Here is an 18,960-nt window from a genome sequence, read left to right as displayed (position 1 = left end):
AAACTAAATATTCAACATTGTACGCCCTGTCGCCAGCAATTTCATTCGCCACCTGGTATGTAGGTGCGGTGATGCGTAGTTTGTTCCTGTTGATTTGGCTGAATTCAAGCTTCGTAAAACGACGCGTCAAATCTCGTTTTATGCCCAGAAAATCTAGGCTCTTCACTTTCTGCCGAAAGTAAACAACCCAAGGCCCAGGCGAAGCCGCATGGTACAATCGTGTGCGCCCTGCATCTTTTGGAGGCCCATTGCCTTCCACAGTCTCTGTCTCCATTCTCACCCCGCAAGGTGGAAGGATGATTTTGCTTATGTTAACTTAAGACTAATAGCTAATCAGAAAAAAAACTTAAAAAAACTAATTTTATTTATTCTATCAGTCCCACTCCGAATCAAGCAGATGGGAGAACAATAAAAACGTTTCTACTTATCTGCCCCTGCTGCTGTAGGTAGCAGCAGTAACAATAGCCTGCTTCACTGGCGTCGCCAGAAGCAGCTACTTCACTCGCCGACAGCGATCGCCTTGGATCCGTAGGTAGGCACCACACAATAGACTCGCACTACCGAACACAATCCGCGATGAGACACAGCACACACGTCTGGCTCGTTCGAACTATCGGCACGGAATCATCCTACGGGCGTTAACATCGTTGGGTTTGCGGACAATGTAGTGGTCTCGATAGCGGGGAAATCACGAGAAGAAGTCAGAACCTCGAAGGCGATAGATACGGCAGAAATTGGATAGGGAAGAAAATGCTGGCGAAAGGCAATCACAAGACGGAGATGGTGCTGATCAACAACCGTAAGGCAGTTCACAAATGGAAAGACATCTGGGAATGTGGAATAAGATACCTGGAAGAGATAATTGATGACCAGCTGAACTTCAACAGGCACGTCGATTACACGTGTGGAAGGGTATTGTCGTAACTTTCCCTTGCTTAACCTGGGCGTCTTTACAAACTTATGCTACCGGTATCGCAGAAGATTTTAGCTTTTATCTAGAATCTTGCCAAACAACGATAAGCCAGAAGCACCGAAAGAGGCTGCTAAATGGTGTTTCTACTTTGATTCTAAGCTGCAGGACCCAGCGGGTAACGATAGGGAACTAGACACTTCTGAACAGTAACAGGTTGATGAGTTCGGCAGTTTCGAGTACGTTTCGGATCATTGGAGGACACATCAAATACGACTAAGAGGATCGAAAAAAAAGTATGGTGGAAGCCACTTCCACGTATCCGGAGTCCCACCAGACAACGGATGCATCTAGAAGTACCTGCACAGTTTTGGTAAAGTTAACCACAAACAAATCAAAATCACTTTTATTTTTTTCATGAAGTGATATGTATTCATTATAATAAAGAACATTTCAATTTCAGAATTTTATTTTTCGATTCGATCTCATATAAATAGTATTACAATGAGTAGTAGTATACATAAAAAGAGTGTATTCGATGCACACAGTCCTATCACTAGAATTATTATTCCATATATAATTCTGTTAGACGTCTAAAACTCTCATAAACTTTTTCGTTCAAATATTAACCTAACCTAACAATGGTTACATCAAATTTATAATGGCAATATCCAACTCTTGTCCGCGTGGCCATGATTTTGTGATTCGTGCCACAGACAAACCACACTACCCATTCCTCTAACATTTTCCAGTGCCGTACCCACTCTCACTATAGAACCTTTCTATAAATGCATTTCGCTCGCACGCTACCGTTCCATTTAAAACGTATATTAGAAAAGAAAACAGAAGTCTTTGGAAAATTTTCAGCGTTCGAAACTAATCTCGGGAAATAAATACTGCTTACGGTTGCCACGGATGGCGGCTGTGCTTGACGACAGACTCGGTTGGTGCCGATGCCGCGTAATCGTACGATTCGTTGGACTCCCCCGAGCTGTGATGATGATGTAGATGCTGTAGGTGTTTGGTGTTGTCGTCGTGGGAGCTCGTTGGTATGTAGTTGATGCTGCTAGGCGTTGCCGGTAGGTATGTGTTGGACGGCTTCGCTGGAAGGTAGGAGTTACTGGGGCTGGATGGTAAGGGGGGGAGGTAAGTTTTCGAGGGTTGTTCGAAAGTTACTTTATTCTGGGCTTTCGGTGGAAGGTACTGGAGACTGGGCGCAAGGTAGTTGTTGTGGATTGAAGTGGATGTTGGAGCTTGAGTATGGGAGTAATCTGGTGAGTCATTGGTAGATCCTAGGTAGGTTGATGGTTTGAACGGTTTCTGTGGCTGGACGGACGTGTGTAAGGGGGATAGCACTTGCACAGGAGTCTGAACGGTTAATGGTTTGATGGAGGAGATGTATTTGTTTCCGGAGTACAAATCAGGGATCGCCGAGTTGTACGATGAGGCGTAGTGTCGCAGTCCTTTGAGTCCAGCAGCATATGATGGTTCTGGTTGCTGGAGAGCTCCATAGCCGTGGGAGTAGTACGAGTTCACTGGAGCTGGCCCTAGTGGTGCTCCGAAGGAGTGCGATGGTATTTCATGAATCTTAATCATAGTCGGTTTATATTGAGAAAATGAGTCAAAACCATGAGATGTATCCCAGCCGTGACCAGACGGAATGGCTTTGATTGAGATAGCAGGAGTTGGCGAGTGTAAAGCCTTAAGTAGGTCCGAAAGTTCTTTCGATCCGATGCTATATTTCACTGAGTTTTCTGCAAACGAGTTGAATCCGTGATTCGCTGGAGAAAAGTAAGCCGGTTGGGTTGGGGGGAATTTGAATGGCGCCGTAAAGTATTTTTGGCCTGTGTATTGTGGAAGACTGAATGAAGGCTGCGCCACATTGTAGTTGAAGCCTGTATGACCAGAGTTGAAGTAGTCCGAGGGTCCATATCCAGCAGGTGCTTCACGTTTGCCATGAGGGATTTTCGATTGCGGTTTCGATGGCAATGACTGCGTACTTGATTTAGGTGATGTTTCTTTAGAAGCAAAAACTTCTACCGAAAGCAAAACGATGGTTGTTAGCTTTAAAAACTGTGAAATTGAAAGAAAGAAATATATGTAAAAAAAATATTCTAATGAAAATAAAGTACGCTAGAACAGGCAATATGAAATTTTCGTAAAAAAAAATATTAAACTACTCATTGATAATTGAACTGTTCTGGACATGTTAAGCATTATAGAATGCGAACATGTACTTGTGTATACTATAAATATTGAAGTATGTTTTGTCTAAAAAAGAAAAAAAAAATCTGCCAACTTATGTATATAGTTTCTAGAGGTATCGCCGTAAATTTGTATTGAGTTTTTTCGATAAAAAGGTTTTGCATGATCTGCGACCAAACATGGTATCTGTATTCTAGACTATTTAAAAAAAATCCCTTATGAATCTTCGATGAAAACAACTGTTAAACACAAAAATTAGCAAAATTGCTTATACGTCACACTAATGCGATATTAGACATACCTCGAGTTGATCTAGTCTAATGGGAGTAGATTTTTCTTTAGTATGATCTGCTGATGATGACCGAACGTATTAGTAGGTCGAAATGTCCGGTAGTTACTTAGTTTAATTAATGTTCTCCGAAAAAATCCGATGAAAATAATCTCACACCTCGAGTTGGCACCAAATGTATCATGTATAGAACGCTCATAAGACCGATAGTTCTCTACGAACATGAAACTTGGGCCGAAAAATGCTCGAAAAAGTTTTACAAGCACTCGGAGTATTTTAGAGACCGTCTTTGACGCTGTGCACGGTGTGTGGCGGCGAAGGATGAACCACAAGGTTTGTTGATGAACACCTGCAGTCATTGAGTGTTCTCCACTGATACATACCATGTTTCGCTAGCGTACAATTGCGCAGAATTCACGGTAGAATTAGAAATTGGGATTTTGGCAGGTTCAGGCAGCCCTTGCTTTCTTGATCCGTGTGCCTATGTCGATCTTAGGACCGCCGTCTGACGCCATTTGGCTTCCAAGATATTGAAATCCTTCAACATTCGCAACTGATTGCTCTGGAAGGGGTTGCCGTATTTACATCCAACGATTTGGTTTTGTTGACGTTCATGACTAAACCTGCCAAAGATGAGCCCTCGGCAAGGTCGTTGATCTACTCTGGATATCAGAGCGCCTTGAGCGAAGTGCAACGTCGCAATTTGAAGTCCTTTGGTGCTTATGGTTATGGGCTGCCATAGCAGCCATGGTTTGGTTGGGTCAATTACAGAATCTCGTCGATTACGATGAAGAACAGTGAGTGATAGAATACATCCTTGCCTCATACCAGCTACGACCAGGATAGGGTCCGACAAGACCCCATTGTGCAGTACTTTACACGTGAAGACCTCGTACTGTGCTTCGATGAGGCCGATGATTTTCTCAGGAATCCCCTTGCGTCTCAGGGCGCCTCACATATTCTCGTGATTGAGACGGTCGATGAGTACCAAGTTAAGGGACTCTTGGAATTCGTTGACCTGCTCCAGAATGATATGGAGCGTGACAATATGGTCCACACAGGATCTTCCGGCACAGAAACCGGCCTACTGTCGCCGAAGAGTCGCATGGATCTTCTTCTGAATCTGGGCTAGGATTACTTTGCATAGAACTTTGAGAACGATCAACAGCAACATAATGCCTCGTTAGTTACCGCATACAGTCAGGTTACTCTTTTTGGGCACCTTCACTAAGATACCAGTCGACCGAGAAAGTTGCGGTGTCCCAGATATTATAAAATAAACGATGCAGTAGTTGAGCGGATGTCATGGGGTCAACTTTGGAGATGGATAATTTGACCAAGCGTTTCGCTATCCACCCCGCAAGGGTAAAACATCATAGTAAACAAGCTAGGGGAATACTACAGGTTTGCTAACCTATCGGAAAAGGAAGAAAATCAAAATCAAGTGACCGGAATTTGGACCAGAAGGTAATCAATTTTAGAAAACGAAGCATTCTCATGCCGATTTGTGACTAGGAGAGAAATGCTTGGATAAATGTTGGAAGAGTCGATTCCACAGGGACATATCCGCTTCGCAGCTTAGTGTTCATTTTAGCACTTCAACAGTTATTAACTGTGAGGTTTCTAAGCCAAGTTACCATTTTTGCTTTTGTATATCATGAGGCATGCACGATGATACTTGTATGCCCAGGGAAGTCCAGACAATTTCCAACCCGAAAATGTCATAGACCGGACTGGGAATCGAGTCCAGCCACCTTCAGCATGGTCTTGATTTGTAGCCGCACACCTTACCGCACGGCTAAGGAAGGCTCCCCAAAAAAACTTCTACTTGTTAATGGAAAACTGTAATTGGAGACAAATTAGGCACCAGCATTCATTTTATTCAAAACGAAGACGTTGTGTAACTCTTGCTTGTCAAATATAATAACCATTGATTCGATGTAGGTAAAAGGATTCAACGAGAATTCGTTCGAGCTAATCATCAGAAAGCCAAAGATCAAGCTATATCTGGCAAAAGCACGAATGTCGCAAAATAGGATTCTCTTCAACGACTACCCCTCTTTCAAATAAAAGCGACAAGCAGAGGATTTCTGCACGGCTTATTACCTCAGAATGTAAGTTCTCATCGTTTTCCGTCGTTCTGAGATAATAAATAACTCAGAAATCCCCTGCTTGTCACTGATAATATCAACTTTTAACCCTTTTGAGACGGTCATACATGCCCAGCGTTTTAGGTTAGCTGTGTAAAATCACATAAGAGAGCTAGGTACCCACTTTTTTCAGCAAAATTGTTCATTAGGATGTTGGCTTTCCAGGAAAAATATCGGAGGTCAAGTTTGACAATAGACTGAAGACTCAGCTGTCCGAAACCTTTGCATGCAAATGAATCTCAAATATTTTTATCAATTAATCTGAACGTTGAGCCAGTTTACGAATAGGATTACCATATTTTGAAGATTGAAGATTGAGCGCGAACATAACGCACGCAAAAAAAGACCTAGAGTAGCTGAAAATCCCCTGATAAAGGCAACGGAGCATACAGCAGTTGACGCAAAGCAGACACCAAAGAGAGGAAGTTCACTTCCATCTGACCCAATTCCTGTCAGACCTGGGCTGCTTCCGGCAGTACCTCTGCAGGCTTGGGCACGCGGAGAGCCCCGTCTGCCCTGACTGCCCAGATGTTGATGAAACTGCAGAGCACATACTGTTCGTATGTCCTCGTTTCGGCATCGAAAGAAGAGCTATGCTAGACGATTGCGGTCGGGACACAACCCCGGATACCATTATCCAGAGTATATGCCAAGCGGTGGAGAAGTGGAACGCAGTTTCGCAACCGTAGTCGCCACCACGAAAAAAGGGAAGGGGGGTCGTTGCGTAGAACTGTTGGTACCTATCGACACCTCGAGGCATGGCAGAGGAGAGTAGAGTGAGCATCCAAGTCAGCCTCACGTAGTATGTTAAGGGTGAGCACCCAAGTCAGCCTCGCATGGTATGTCAAGGGCGAACACCCAAGTCAGCCTCGCATGACATGTCAGAAGTGAGAACCTAAGTAAGTCCAACATGGTGTGTCAGAGCGTGTGTCAGGAGGAGTCACAGGGTGTGCTAGAATGAGCACCCAAATAAGTCTCAAATCAGGTGGTAGGGTGAACATCCAAGTTAGTCCCAGTCAGACTCACAACCCCACTCCCTGAATGATAATTTCAGGTGACTGTTTGCAGATTTGCCTGCATCCTTCTTGAAAAAAATACACCAAAGAGTTTCTGAAATACTTGCACGGAAATATGAGACAGGAACTCGCCCGGGGAGCAGGAAGTCCAGAAGCAGCGGAACGTGCAAGATTGTGTCGGCGTGCAGGGCAGTGAAATGGTGAAGCAGACTGACAAACGCCAGTTGATATAATTTGATGGAGGCGCTATCAAAGCTGGAAATCATACTGGGCAACACGCTGTACGGAATGCGGATATCTGACTTCCTGTGTAGTTTCCTTAAGAGCTACTTTCAGAACCAGATTTTGGTTTACAATACAAATTCAGGGCAGATCAGCGTTACGGCCGGTGATCCACAAGGATCCATGGTAGGCCCAACGCTGTTGAACGTACAACGGGGTGCTACCGCTGAAGCTATCCAAAGGCGTAAAGATTTATGGATTTGCGAATGATGTTGTCCTCACGATAACCGGTGTGTCGATGGAAGTGGTGGACATGCTGGTGGTGGAGACGACCGACGCAGTTGAAATCTGGATGAACGGAGTCAAACTCCAGTTGGCTGACCACAGAACAGAAGTGGTGCTGGTCAGCTATTACAAAATGACCCAGCAGATCACCGTCGGAAAGGATGCAGCTTTCTCTCGGAAAGCATGACATACCGTCGCTGCAGACCCAAACACATCTAAAAGCGATGATCGATGGCCGGTTGAATTTCAACACCCATATTGACTATTCCTGTGAAAAGGAAGGTGGCCCCAATGTGTTGACGTGGGTAAAAAAGGAGTATGGAGAGGCGAAGTTCGCCTCACACAGTTCTTGTCCAGACACGGTTGTTTCTGCTAATATCTACACTGGTGTGGCCATGCTTTGTCGCCCTTCTGCCCTTCAAATATCAACGTATAGGAGACTCCATAGAACGTGGTGCTCGATTTTGTCCGAGGTCTGCGGAATTACGTGGAATAATGCTTGCCCTAAGGGCAGAGCGAATGTTCATGTGGGAGACACGTGAATTCGTAAAGAAAAGTCGTGATGCAAATACTGTCGGAGCTGTAGCGTAGATGGAGAAGGGATCAGCGAAAAAACGTCGATTTGGGGAGTATCCAGCCCAGTAAGCAGTGTTAGGCTTTTGGTCGTCAGGACGCCGGTGAACCGGAAGACTTATGCCAACCGGAATCGTCGGACAACCCGAAGATGAAGTTGGCGCAATGCGCGAAAGCATCCCTTGCGATAGCCGCTGGTAGTCAGTGCGGAAAATTCCTTCACCGGAACTGGTGGACCACCCTCAAAGCCGGAGGGAGTCAGGAGGATTCGAGTGAGGAAGCTTATTGTACGACCGCCGCAGTGTTGTTAAAAACTCAAAATCTCAAAACTCATGGATGATTCAAATCAAGCGTGAGTTGAAACGCACCCAACTCAGCACCTAAAAACTCATGGATGAGTTGAATCATCCATTTGTATCATCGCAGTGTTTCTTTTGTTCCCATTCGTTAAAAACAGTGAAATGACGCTTGTCGCATAAAATATTAGACACTCTTTTATGTATAAGCAATAAATTTCCCCAAATTGATTTCAAATGCGTTTTTGAGCCAAAATGATTTTTTAGCAAATGAGTGAAATGATGCGTCTTAGCATGAAAAATTCAAGCGTGATGCATTCCTTTAAAATCGCAGACGATTTCATTCGCACGGGAGCGCTCGTTGATTGAGATTTATGAGTGATTTTACCAACACTGCCGCCGATGGCCGAAGTTTTAGAAAAAGTGCATGTGTATAGCGGTTTTACCAAAACAGTCGAATTAGTGCAGGAAACGATACTCATGTCTAATGAGAAGTTAAAGTCGCTCGAAGTTTCTCCTATCCAGCTCGTTTCGTTGTCAACAAATGGAAACGAGCGGGTGGGAAATATGTAACTTCAAACGACTTCAAGCTGCTCATTAGGCACTCATTACATCACGGCACATATATTCTAAATCAAAAGACCTTATAGCGAGAAGAAATTTAAGGACCGAATAAAATATGCTTACGCATAGTCCTATCTTCCGCTTCAAGGGATTTGTTTACAATGTTGAAATCATTTTCAAGATACCTCAACTTTCTCCGACATTTGAGGTTTTTATAATCGAAGAATGTTCTTCTGAGTTCTCTTGTTCTGTGAGCAATTTTGCGCTTCATCACCGAACTCCATAGTTCTGTACTCTATGGGATTATTAAAAATATAAACAATCTTTTGAATTTGAATGTTTACCTCATTATCTATCAGATTTTCGGAATTTGTCTCTATGCCAAAGTTGTTTTAAATAAATAAAGTTTTTCTAGACGTCCAAAGTTTGTTATGATAAAAACAATCGAAACTGAAATATAATATTCTCTTCATAATCTCTGGTTTTGACATATTGCTAGGGCAATCATGGGAATGATATGTTTGGAGTTCTTGTGCAGCTCGGGTTCATTCTGGCCACATCGGTCATATTCCGTGGGGCCTCCAGAATGACAATTTCCTAAATGAAGTCAAATTAGGTTGTGTGACACCTCAAACTTTATTATTTCACAAAACAATGATGTGAATAATGTTTTAGGGGGTTCCTGGGCTATTTGGGTTCAAACTGGTCACATTGACCACAATCCAAAAGACACAGAGTCAAAGCACGTCTTGTAATACCTCAATCTTCATGATTTCACAATGCAATGCCGAGAAAAATATTTTTAGGGTTCCTGGGGTACTTGGGTTCAATCCGGTACAAAAGTGGTACAATCCGGACCGGACGGTTTGGCCATTTCCTAAATTGAGTCAAAACAGATCATGTCATATGATAATATTCTATGGGTTCCTGGGCCACTTGGGTTCAACCCGGTCACATCGGTCATCGGTTTTAATTTTTGAAAACCCTTAAAACAGACGGCAGGAAAGGTTAAAATTGAATCAAAATATGTTATGGAATGTAATATGTAATCTCAAACTTCATAATCTCAAAAAAAAAATCACTTATCGTAAGACGAGTTAGTACTATTCCTTCTAATTCCACCACTTGATTGTATCTTTACAGTTACGTATTTTGTCCTCAACAGTCAGGCAGTCTTCAGTGTCTCGTACTTGACTTGAGTCAAGTCAAGTATCAGACACTGGAGACGGCCTTACTGTTGTGATTGAAATCCGTTTTGTCAAGGTACAATCAAGTGGTGGAATTAAATGGATAGTATTATCTCGCCTTATGACAAGTGAAGACATTCCACTAAAAGCTCAAAATAATTTTCTTAACAAAAAATGTTGGAAAATATTCTTAGGCTCCCTGTGCCTTTTGGATCTTTTTTACAACATAATGTAGACTACATTAAAAAATTATAACTATGTACTATTGTAACTACTACCACATAACATATGTGTAACTCAGGTAGCAAAAGTTGTACCCTTATAACACTTTTTATTTGTTATACGGAACATCAGAAACGTCAGAAGATAGTATAACAGTATTTGATCTAACAAGGGTCACGCGACTTATATTGTATATCTGAATACGATTCGCGTTGGAATTATACAAAAGATTTTTCCTAGTGGCGTTGGGTGTTTAGGAGCTGAAATTGTTTTTTTATAATTAATTGGAGATTGGGGTAAACAATATTAAAGTAGAAAAGAAAGGAGTTTATTGTATGTAAATGATTTAATTATTGATATTGATTCGACAAACTCGAACAAAATCCATTCGTACGCCATACACGGGCTCTTAACCAGTAAACGATGAATTTGTTTGATGTTTGGTTGAAATATTATGCAAGGTTAAAATACTTCAAACTTCCATTTACTTCCGCTATATTCACTTCTAAATGGAAGTTTGGAAGAATGGAAGTTTGAAGTATTTTAACCTTGTAACATTTTCCCCTCAGACGCTCAATATTAATTATTTCATCAAATATTATGTTTTTATTCGAAAACCGTATCAAATGCTCATTCATTGCTATGAGCATATTTATTATCCGCATTTCTCAAACATTTCCCATGTGTGCCGTCTCTCCCAGTAGTGTGGCAGCGCACCCGAATTTGACTTTTTTCTAACATGTATGTAACCGACTTTTTGTCTTTCAAAAGTCTTCTACACTATGTTTCCTTAAACTATCAATAACAACAAGTAGAGTTTCATTTATCGGATTATTTTGAAGAAATATTGATTTTTAAAAAGGTGATGCCTCACCTGGATTTACCCTCAGTTAAATGTTCAATGCACAGTTTTGGTGTTTTCTGTTTCGTTTTTACATGTCGTTGAAATTGCTCTACTTTTTGTATAGAGTATTCGGAATACTATCAACCCAAAAGCAATGTTCTAATAATGAAAAAAATGCCATGAAAAGAGATGACATTAATATCGTACATCGTAATAACCTATTCAAATTACGTGCTTCATAGCATGATAAAGATAATTTGATTTCAATGTTGAATCATCACATTTTCATTTAATATGATATCCAAATTGGAATCACCTCACAGTTGCGATGCTCTCCTGCATTATGATAAGCGAGTTTGCTTTCGTACGATTGATAATTTATAATGTTGCTTCTAATCTATCTTTTGTGATTGTTACGCATCGTAGACAAACATCGGTGTATCCCTCGTCATCCTTTCGAAAAAACCGAAGACTGCGTATATAAAGATTCGTTCCCAATGTAGAACAGTTCTAAGGAATATACTTTTCAACACATGTTGAATAAAATCTAGATTTTTACCATGCTGACTCGAAAATATTATATCAATTTTAGAGGAATATTGTATTCGTATGATAAATAAGTTAAAATGGATAAAAGACGAACAATTCATCAAAAATCGCCTGAAAATAGAAGTTTACCCTACAAATAAATCAAATTAGATTTCATCAAATGTAAATTGGTTAGTTGTCATAGGAGAGACCTTCTTTTGGATGCAATCCGTCATTTTTAAAAACAATGTAGAAAATTGATGATAGAAAAATAAATATCATTATACTTTGGCTACAGATCTTGCTCTTTGTAGTCTTGGAAAAAGGTGATGTAATTTTCTGATCATATGGTATTTGTTTACACTTGAAAATGACAGAACGATGTTCCCGTTCCCAATTATAACAGTTTTGGCTCATCGAAAGGGGGTCAACTTTTTGATTGGATTTTGTTCGAAGATCCACTTATGTTATGTGCTACTACTCCTAAAATATTCTTAGGCTCATGCGAAACAAAATCATTCACAAATGAGATCATGGCAAAATCACGATGCTTTTTCATTGATTGGATATTTGATTGGAAGTCTGAATGTTGTCCACCCTTATTTGCGTAAGGCATATAGGAGAAATTGCTTTTGAATAGATTCTTTTCGATCCTCATGTGATTTCATATGCGGAGACCATACAATACTACAATATTCTAGAATTGATTAAATCCGGTCACTTCGGCCACCATCGTAGCGGATGCTACGGAATGGCCACTTGATCAATTAGACATGATTTTACAAACCATTATATTTTAGGTCTCCTGGGCAACTTGGGCTCAATCCAATCATATTGGCCACATTCCGAAGGATCTGTGGAATTCGGATTGATGTTTTCAGCGTTCTTGGGCCACTTGGGCAATCCAATCACATCGGTTTCAATCTACAGTATGGTTCTAAATTTAGTAAAAACGAACAGTGGGTAATGTCTGTGACATAACCGCTAAGTGGACGTAGGACTTGACTTGACCATGCCTTTAAGATACATAATATGTCCAAATTTCTCACATCTATTTTGGATAAATAATCGGCGTTGCATACCATTCCTTGGCAAAATCTTCTCATCAAACCGACACAAAAATCAAATCTACCTCGAACAAGAATCATCAAAAACAATTCAGGAAGTATCTGTCCGGTCACGGAATATTAGCCTCGACAGTGGCAACCTTCCCACTGAAGGACTGCCTGAAATAAGCCACAAGTTGGCCCAGCAGGGGATGTAGGGCCACCTAATCCGTGCGATAGCGACTGAATGAGAACATTATTTTTAACTCTTAGAGCCTTGAAAAAGGCTGTTTGCTTCGGCCAAGTCCGAAAAGTAAGAAAACGATCTTTTCAAATAACCGCGAATTTCTAGTGGTGGTATAAAAAAGACTAAATGCTCTGCGAGCGAATGCACTTTTCTTTTATACCTTATTTTGAATCTTCTCTGCTTCCCAATTGGTGGGCCAATCAGCCAGTGTCTTGTATCCCGCTTCTTTGTCAGCCAAAGCGTCATCATCATCAACGCGTTCGAGAAGGGCTTCTTCTTTTTTTACGCTTGTTGCTCGCTGCTGGCGTCTATTTCCTAACGGGACTTTTCGCTTGATACAGGCCAATAAGCCGGGCAAGCGAGCTTAGAATTGCAGTTCAGGTGGGAAGTATACGTGTTCTTTTCTGAGACAACATTGTTAGTAGTAGAAGGAAGGAAACACCCGGACATGGGATTTCGGGTGATAAGATTTAGAATTGGTAACATGGGACGATTATTCAGTCACGTTCGCTTTGTGTGCGGTCAGTATCAAACAATGTTTATCTAGATATTTCTTGATCAATGATGAAAAATCGATTGATAGTTTATTAATGTTTGAGCTGTTACCGGTGTTTTTTTTAAATCCAAATATCCAAATATTATGTGAGAGATTTGGACATCTTATGTTTTTTTAGGCATGGTCAAGCGAAGTTCTTCGTCCACTTCGCGGTTAAATCAGAAAAATTATCCACTGTTAGTTTTGACGCTATTTATGAAAATCACGCATAAAATTTTATCACTAGAATATTGGATTTGGCACCCAAGTACAATTGGCTCTCTGAAGAACCGTTTGTTTTTTCGACATACATGCTGCATCATGTGACTTTTCTTCAGCCTGTCTCGGCTCATCACCGATGCCGGCCGGTCTCGGCTCGACTCTGCTGCTGCTGCCGGTATCTGCTCAGCATTGCTGCTTTGTCGGGTCTGCAGGGTGGACTGCTGCTGTACTGGCTAGGTTTCGGCTGATGATGGTGGCTTCGATGGTGTCGAGCCGAAAAAGCGGTCGGTGCAGACTTCATTCCCTGCTAAAAAGTGTGAGTGCTGTTCAATCGATGATGCGGTTGCTTCGCTTGTCCCGGTCAGAATGAAAGGAAAAAATCGCGTTGCGCTATTTTATGGCTTCTCGGCAGACCCAGCGGCTGCTCATTCGCTGGTGTCTGCACCAATGAGAACGTGGTAATGGAATGATGCAAGAATTATGCGGTACCCATATTTATAGGTTCCCTTGATCTCAATGTTTTTCATTGAAAACAGTTTCATGCCTACTGAAACAAGTTTTTCGGGTCTTATCAAGCATGGACATGAAAGGCATACTTGAAATCTGTCGATTGAGGGGCTTACCGCAGAAATTCGTCCATTGAGACGAACGCTATTAACGTTTAAAATCTTTCAACACAGCGTAACGCGGTCGATTTGAATATTTTGGAGACACCCGGTATAGTAAAGAGAGACGTAAGTCCTTCGTCAAAACAGGTCGTGTGACAACACTTCCTGGTATTACAAAGCAATGCTTTGAATGCTTTTTTTGTCTTTATTTTAGAGGTTTTTAGCCCTGGGCTGGCTTTCCTCTTAAACTGCTGGGAATCCTATTTTTAGTATTCCTTCAGTATTCCTTCGGATAGCAGTCAATGTGACCAAATGGTCTAAGAGCCACTAAAATAGAATTTATTTCTTTGTTTCGTGAAATCATCAAGTATGAGGTGGCTTACGTCCTATTTTGTTTGAATTAAAAAAAAATCCCAGGTACCTTCAGAATATTATTTCCATGATTGTTTTATAAAACCATGATATTTGAGCTGTGACATGATCTGTTCTGATTCAGTTTAGGAAATGGCCGGTGTGTGACCGATGTGGCCGGATTGAGCACGATTGCTTTGTAAAATCTTGAAGTTTGAGGTGCTATACGACTTATTTAGAATCGATTTAGGAAATGGCCATTCCGGAGGTCCTTCGGATGATGGCCGATGTGGCTGGATTGAACCAGAGTGGCCCAGGAGCCCTGAAAATATTATCCAGATCATTGATTTATAAAATCATGAAGTTTTAGGTGACGCGCTACCTATTTTGAATCAATTTAGGAAATGGCCATTCCTGAGGTCGGGTTGAACCCATGTGGCCCAGATACACTAAAAATATCATTCCCAACATTGTTTTGTGGAATCATGAAGTTTGAGGTATCGCGCGACCTATTTTGACTCAAATTTGGTCGGGGATCAGCCAAATCGCACCAAGTGCCAATGAAAAATTACCCGTGTTCATGCACGAGTTTTCGAATAACAGATCCAATTTATCACAAATCGTATCGGATATCATTTCGCCCGATAACTGAGGACACCAACAACAAATGTATGAATGAATTATTGCGCATTATTTCCGTTTTCATTCCTCGAACAATATATCAGAAGTCATTTAAAAAGGCGCTTGGTGCGGTTTCGCTGAACCCCGACCATTTGTAAATGGTCACTTTTTCCGGGGACAACTGACTCCAACGTATTCTGGAACTGTATTGAGGATTGACTCAAATCCAGTTTGAATCAAATTGGGATCCATCTGGATCTAATGCAACTTGTTGGAATCGATCAAGGAATGTGGTTTTTACTGCATTTTTAATTTTTGCCTGCCCTTAAAAACAGACGTTATAAACGTAAAGGTTAACTAAAAACTAAGTTCTCTAACCAAGAATTCAAAAATACTTTCAAACAAAATTATCTGAATTTTCTCAAACCTCAGGATTCTTTTTGGAACTCAAATCATTTTTCGAGTATTAAACTGGGCTTCGGAAACTAAAAACTTTGTATTGATTCCATTTGTTTTCTGTATTAGAAATTCATTGGGTTTCATTATTTGTGATAGGTATAGGGTGGGTGTACCAATTGTCGCCATACATAAGAACAACTGTTTTTTTTAATAAGTAAAAGGCATGCGGGTCGACTTTATATATCAAGCGAAAGGTTTTACTTCCTGCTCCTTAGAACAGCTGTGAAAACCACAATAAAATTTGTTATAATCCTCAAAATTGATTATTCCATAATAAGAACGCATGCACCAGTTGTGGCTCTATTCTTAATTTTGTTGCCTTATTTGGCAAATCCTATTGTTTTCTTATGGGATTGGCCAAATAGGGACCACTAGTGCGACAACTGGTGCAAAGGACGTCAAAAATTAAGCAAAATCAATTTATACAATTATGCTTTGCTTGTTTTGGAGGAGATCAAAGGTGTTATCGCATCATATAAATTTGCTTTATCGATCGATCTGATCTGAACTTGTTTTGTGGTGATTTGATTGGCCATTTCGCATATAAAACACTAGTGCGACAACTGGTGCTATAGCCACGACTGGTACATCTAGCCTATGTACCTAACTTTATATAATACATGTTTTGAAACTCCAATCGAATTTTATTCAATTTCAAACACAGATATATGCGATTTCCCACCAAAACTGAGTTCTGACTAATATTTCAAATGAACTCGATGAAAGTTCAAGGTATTTTATATGACGGTTTTCTCCTGCGATTCCAGAACTATTCACAAATCCATTAAATTTGGTTTACTGAATTATTTTTAGATCCCTTCAATAAACTTATGAACTTCAGGATGTTTCTTTTAATCCTGAAATATTCAGAAAAAGGCATACAAAGCTGGACTATTTTCGTGATGACTCAACATGCCTCATTGAATAGCTGTATAATTCGTGTTTCTAAACCACTTTGATACTTTTCAATTTTCAGGATAATTATATAATTCCTTTTTCACTTTAAGTTTCATATAACAGAAAATTAACAGATTCAGTGTAGTATTGTAGCAACGTCCAACGAATTTTAATCTTCATATTTTCACATTGTTTTCCCATTTGATGTATTGTGTAGGAAAGTTTTAAAGTACGATAAATTATTCAAAGATTTAAGGTTCCTGGAATATTTGCCCACTAACAAAATATTTTATTTCTGTAAAATATTCAACTCAAAACACTTCTAGGTATATCGTTCTTCAAATTTTATCACTTTTTTATTTCAACATCTATGAAAAGTAGTCTTGTGTACATCAATGTTCCATTGAAACCATATGCTCTTTTCATATCACTCATTTAATTTAAATTTTCACACACTAACCATTATTACATTGGTCCCCATTCTGAAGAACGAAATATCAATCGGCAGAAAACACAATTTTCAAACGAACTTTAAAACCGCAAGCAGCATCCACCGAATCAGCCTTTTACGCCACCGTTCCAATAACGATCGAAGTCCTTCAACGCACTAAGCACGCGCCCGCGTTCAATGATGTCGCCTTCCGAAATTACGGTACAAGGTACCGATGCGTACCCTCCACAACCCGCAAAACGGACAAAAAAATCTAATCTGTTTCCACTTTCTCGAAACAAACCGAATCCAAGGCGCCGTTTTTCCACGCGCGAACGACAATAAAGGAATGCAACCGAGTTGCCAAAAATCACTTGTTTATATACAACAATCCACTTCTTGGTCCACGCTCATCAGCTCCGCTTTGTCAGGTCCGGTCCAGAAGAGGGCCTCATTATATTGTAGTGTAGAGCATTGTTGGAACACACTTTCGCGGGTGGTTTGTCTGGGCCGTCCCCGTCCGTCAGTATAGGTACCGCGCGGGTCAGTTATGCTCGGCTCGCTCTCCATCCCATTCTTCAGCGAGATCAAGTGGTGATCGTTCGTCAAGCGTCAAGTGTCGCGTGCTCGAGACTTGAGTGGGAAATTAGTTCCGGAGAATGATGCTAGGCACAGGCAATATTAGTCAAGTTAGGTGAACATTGGTGAAGTAATTGGGCTCAACTATATGGGATTGTTTTCTTCATCAGACTGTTTCAATGACACAAAAATGTAATAAAATATATAATATTGGATTTTTAATTTATAGTCAACTATAAAATTTACAAAATGTGATCATATATTGAAGCGATCTTGCATATATAAAAATACATATCCTAAAGCGACTGTGAGGATGTAGCCAACATCCTTATTGGTCTTGAATTAATAACACTGAGGTGGTGGTGTAATAAAACAAAATATCGGATTAACAAATGTGAATATCCTCAAAATTATCCGATTTTTATTATTATCCTCTAAATATTATTTTTGGACTAAAAATCCGATGAGGGGAGACATAACTGTTTTTAAATATTTGTATCGGCCTTATTTCATATAACAGTATTGAATCGATTTTGTCACTCTCCGATTTGTCTACCCACGATTTTATCATTGTTACTTAGCATCATCCGATTTGCTCGCAACAAGTTGCAATTGACGCGGAATGCGTTCTAGTTGTTCCTATTGAAATTTGCTTTATCGGTCATTGCGTTCCAGAGTTATTGTAAAAACATTTTTTGGTTGAAAAATAATCAAAACCGAACCTCTCTAATGTGTTTTTCTCAATTTTCTAATGCGCGAGAAAGACACCACCCACGCTAGGTGAATTAATCTGTTTTTTTGTTATGCAGTTTGATGTTAGTCGGTTAAGACCTTTAGATTCAATAAAACATTGAGTTGACCCTACGAAAAAGTCCTCATCTCAGAAACTGTTACGAATCTTGATGGAAACTTTAAATAGTTCAATAGAATAGTAAAAATCATGTATAAAAAATCACAAAACAAGTGTCAAGAACTAAATTTAATCGTACCATAATGCTTGGAACTTGAATTAGCCATTTGGCCGAATTAGTCATTTGGCTGAATGAAGTATTTGGCCGAATAGCCATTTGGCCAAAAAGGTCATTTGGCCGAAATCCATCTGGCCGAAAGCCATTTGGCCGAACGGGTTATCCGGCCGAATAGGTCATTTGGTCGAATATGCCATATGGCCGAAAAGGACATTTGGCCGAAAAGGTCATTTGGCTGAATCCAGCTTTCCACGCAAGCCATAATGGCGGCTGCCATGAATAAATTTGACATCAACTCTAGACCAACATTTGAAAAGGGCGTAACAGCCAAAATTTATTTCTTCTGATTCTTTGTCTACATATATAGCTAGATTCTCAAGAAATCCATTTGCAATGCTTCCTAATTGATCCGACGAGTATAGACGCATATTAGTTTTTGTCACTGAAAATCATTCTAGGAATCAGAATAAACAACTGAATGTAAATATCATGAGAACAATGAAAGAAACAGACATGAGTTGTTCTGTTCGTTGCGTTCTGTCGTATTGCGCATGGAGTTCTTCGCTGTGTCAAGAATTTGAAATGTTTCTTATAAAATCGTACAGTAATTCTGAAACACATTTCCATGGATGATCGCACCCAGTACAAACGACTAACTTCCCACCCTGTTTATTGTAGATACCTAACTCATGAGAAGTCTAGTTTC

At 40.3% G+C, this 18,960-nt stretch overlaps 1 protein-coding gene across 2 annotated transcripts; it reads right to left on the bottom strand.

The window, feature by feature from the left end:
- Positions 1 to 1,361: 1,361 nt before the first annotated feature.
- On the bottom strand, positions 1,362 to 17,069 carry LOC134227202 (uncharacterized). Of its 2 annotated transcripts, none has more exons than XM_062708547.1 (2): positions 16,738 to 17,069; positions 1,362 to 2,974 (listed from the first exon to the last, which is right to left on the bottom strand). In XM_062708547.1, exons 1-2 carry the CDS (start codon positions 16,756 to 16,758, stop codon positions 1,811 to 1,813), a joined length of 1,185 nt encoding a protein of 394 aa, XP_062564531.1. In that variant the 5' UTR covers positions 16,759 to 17,069; the 3' UTR covers positions 1,362 to 1,810. The 2 variants fall into 2 exon arrangements, with proteins under 2 accessions (XP_062564531.1, XP_062564529.1); XM_062708545.1 differs by having other exon boundaries at positions 1,362 to 2,983; positions 16,738 to 17,068.
- Positions 17,070 to 18,960: the final 1,891 nt, after the last annotated feature.

Source organism: Armigeres subalbatus, chromosome 3, assembly GCF_024139115.2.
Source record: "Armigeres subalbatus isolate Guangzhou_Male chromosome 3, GZ_Asu_2, whole genome shotgun sequence".
Taxonomy (NCBI): Eukaryota; Metazoa; Arthropoda; class Insecta; order Diptera; family Culicidae; genus Armigeres; species Armigeres subalbatus.
This window is presented reverse-complemented; position numbering and strand designations above follow the sequence as displayed.

Bases quoted from the DNA above. Each gene is read 5' to 3' on its own strand.
- LOC134227202 (XM_062708545.1), bottom strand. From the start codon at position 16,758: ATGGGGACCAATGTAATAATG. The intron at 2,984-16,737 runs GTTAGTGTGTGA...TCAATTTCACAG, and splicing joins TGGGGACCAATGTAATAATG to TTTTTAAAGCTAACAACCAT.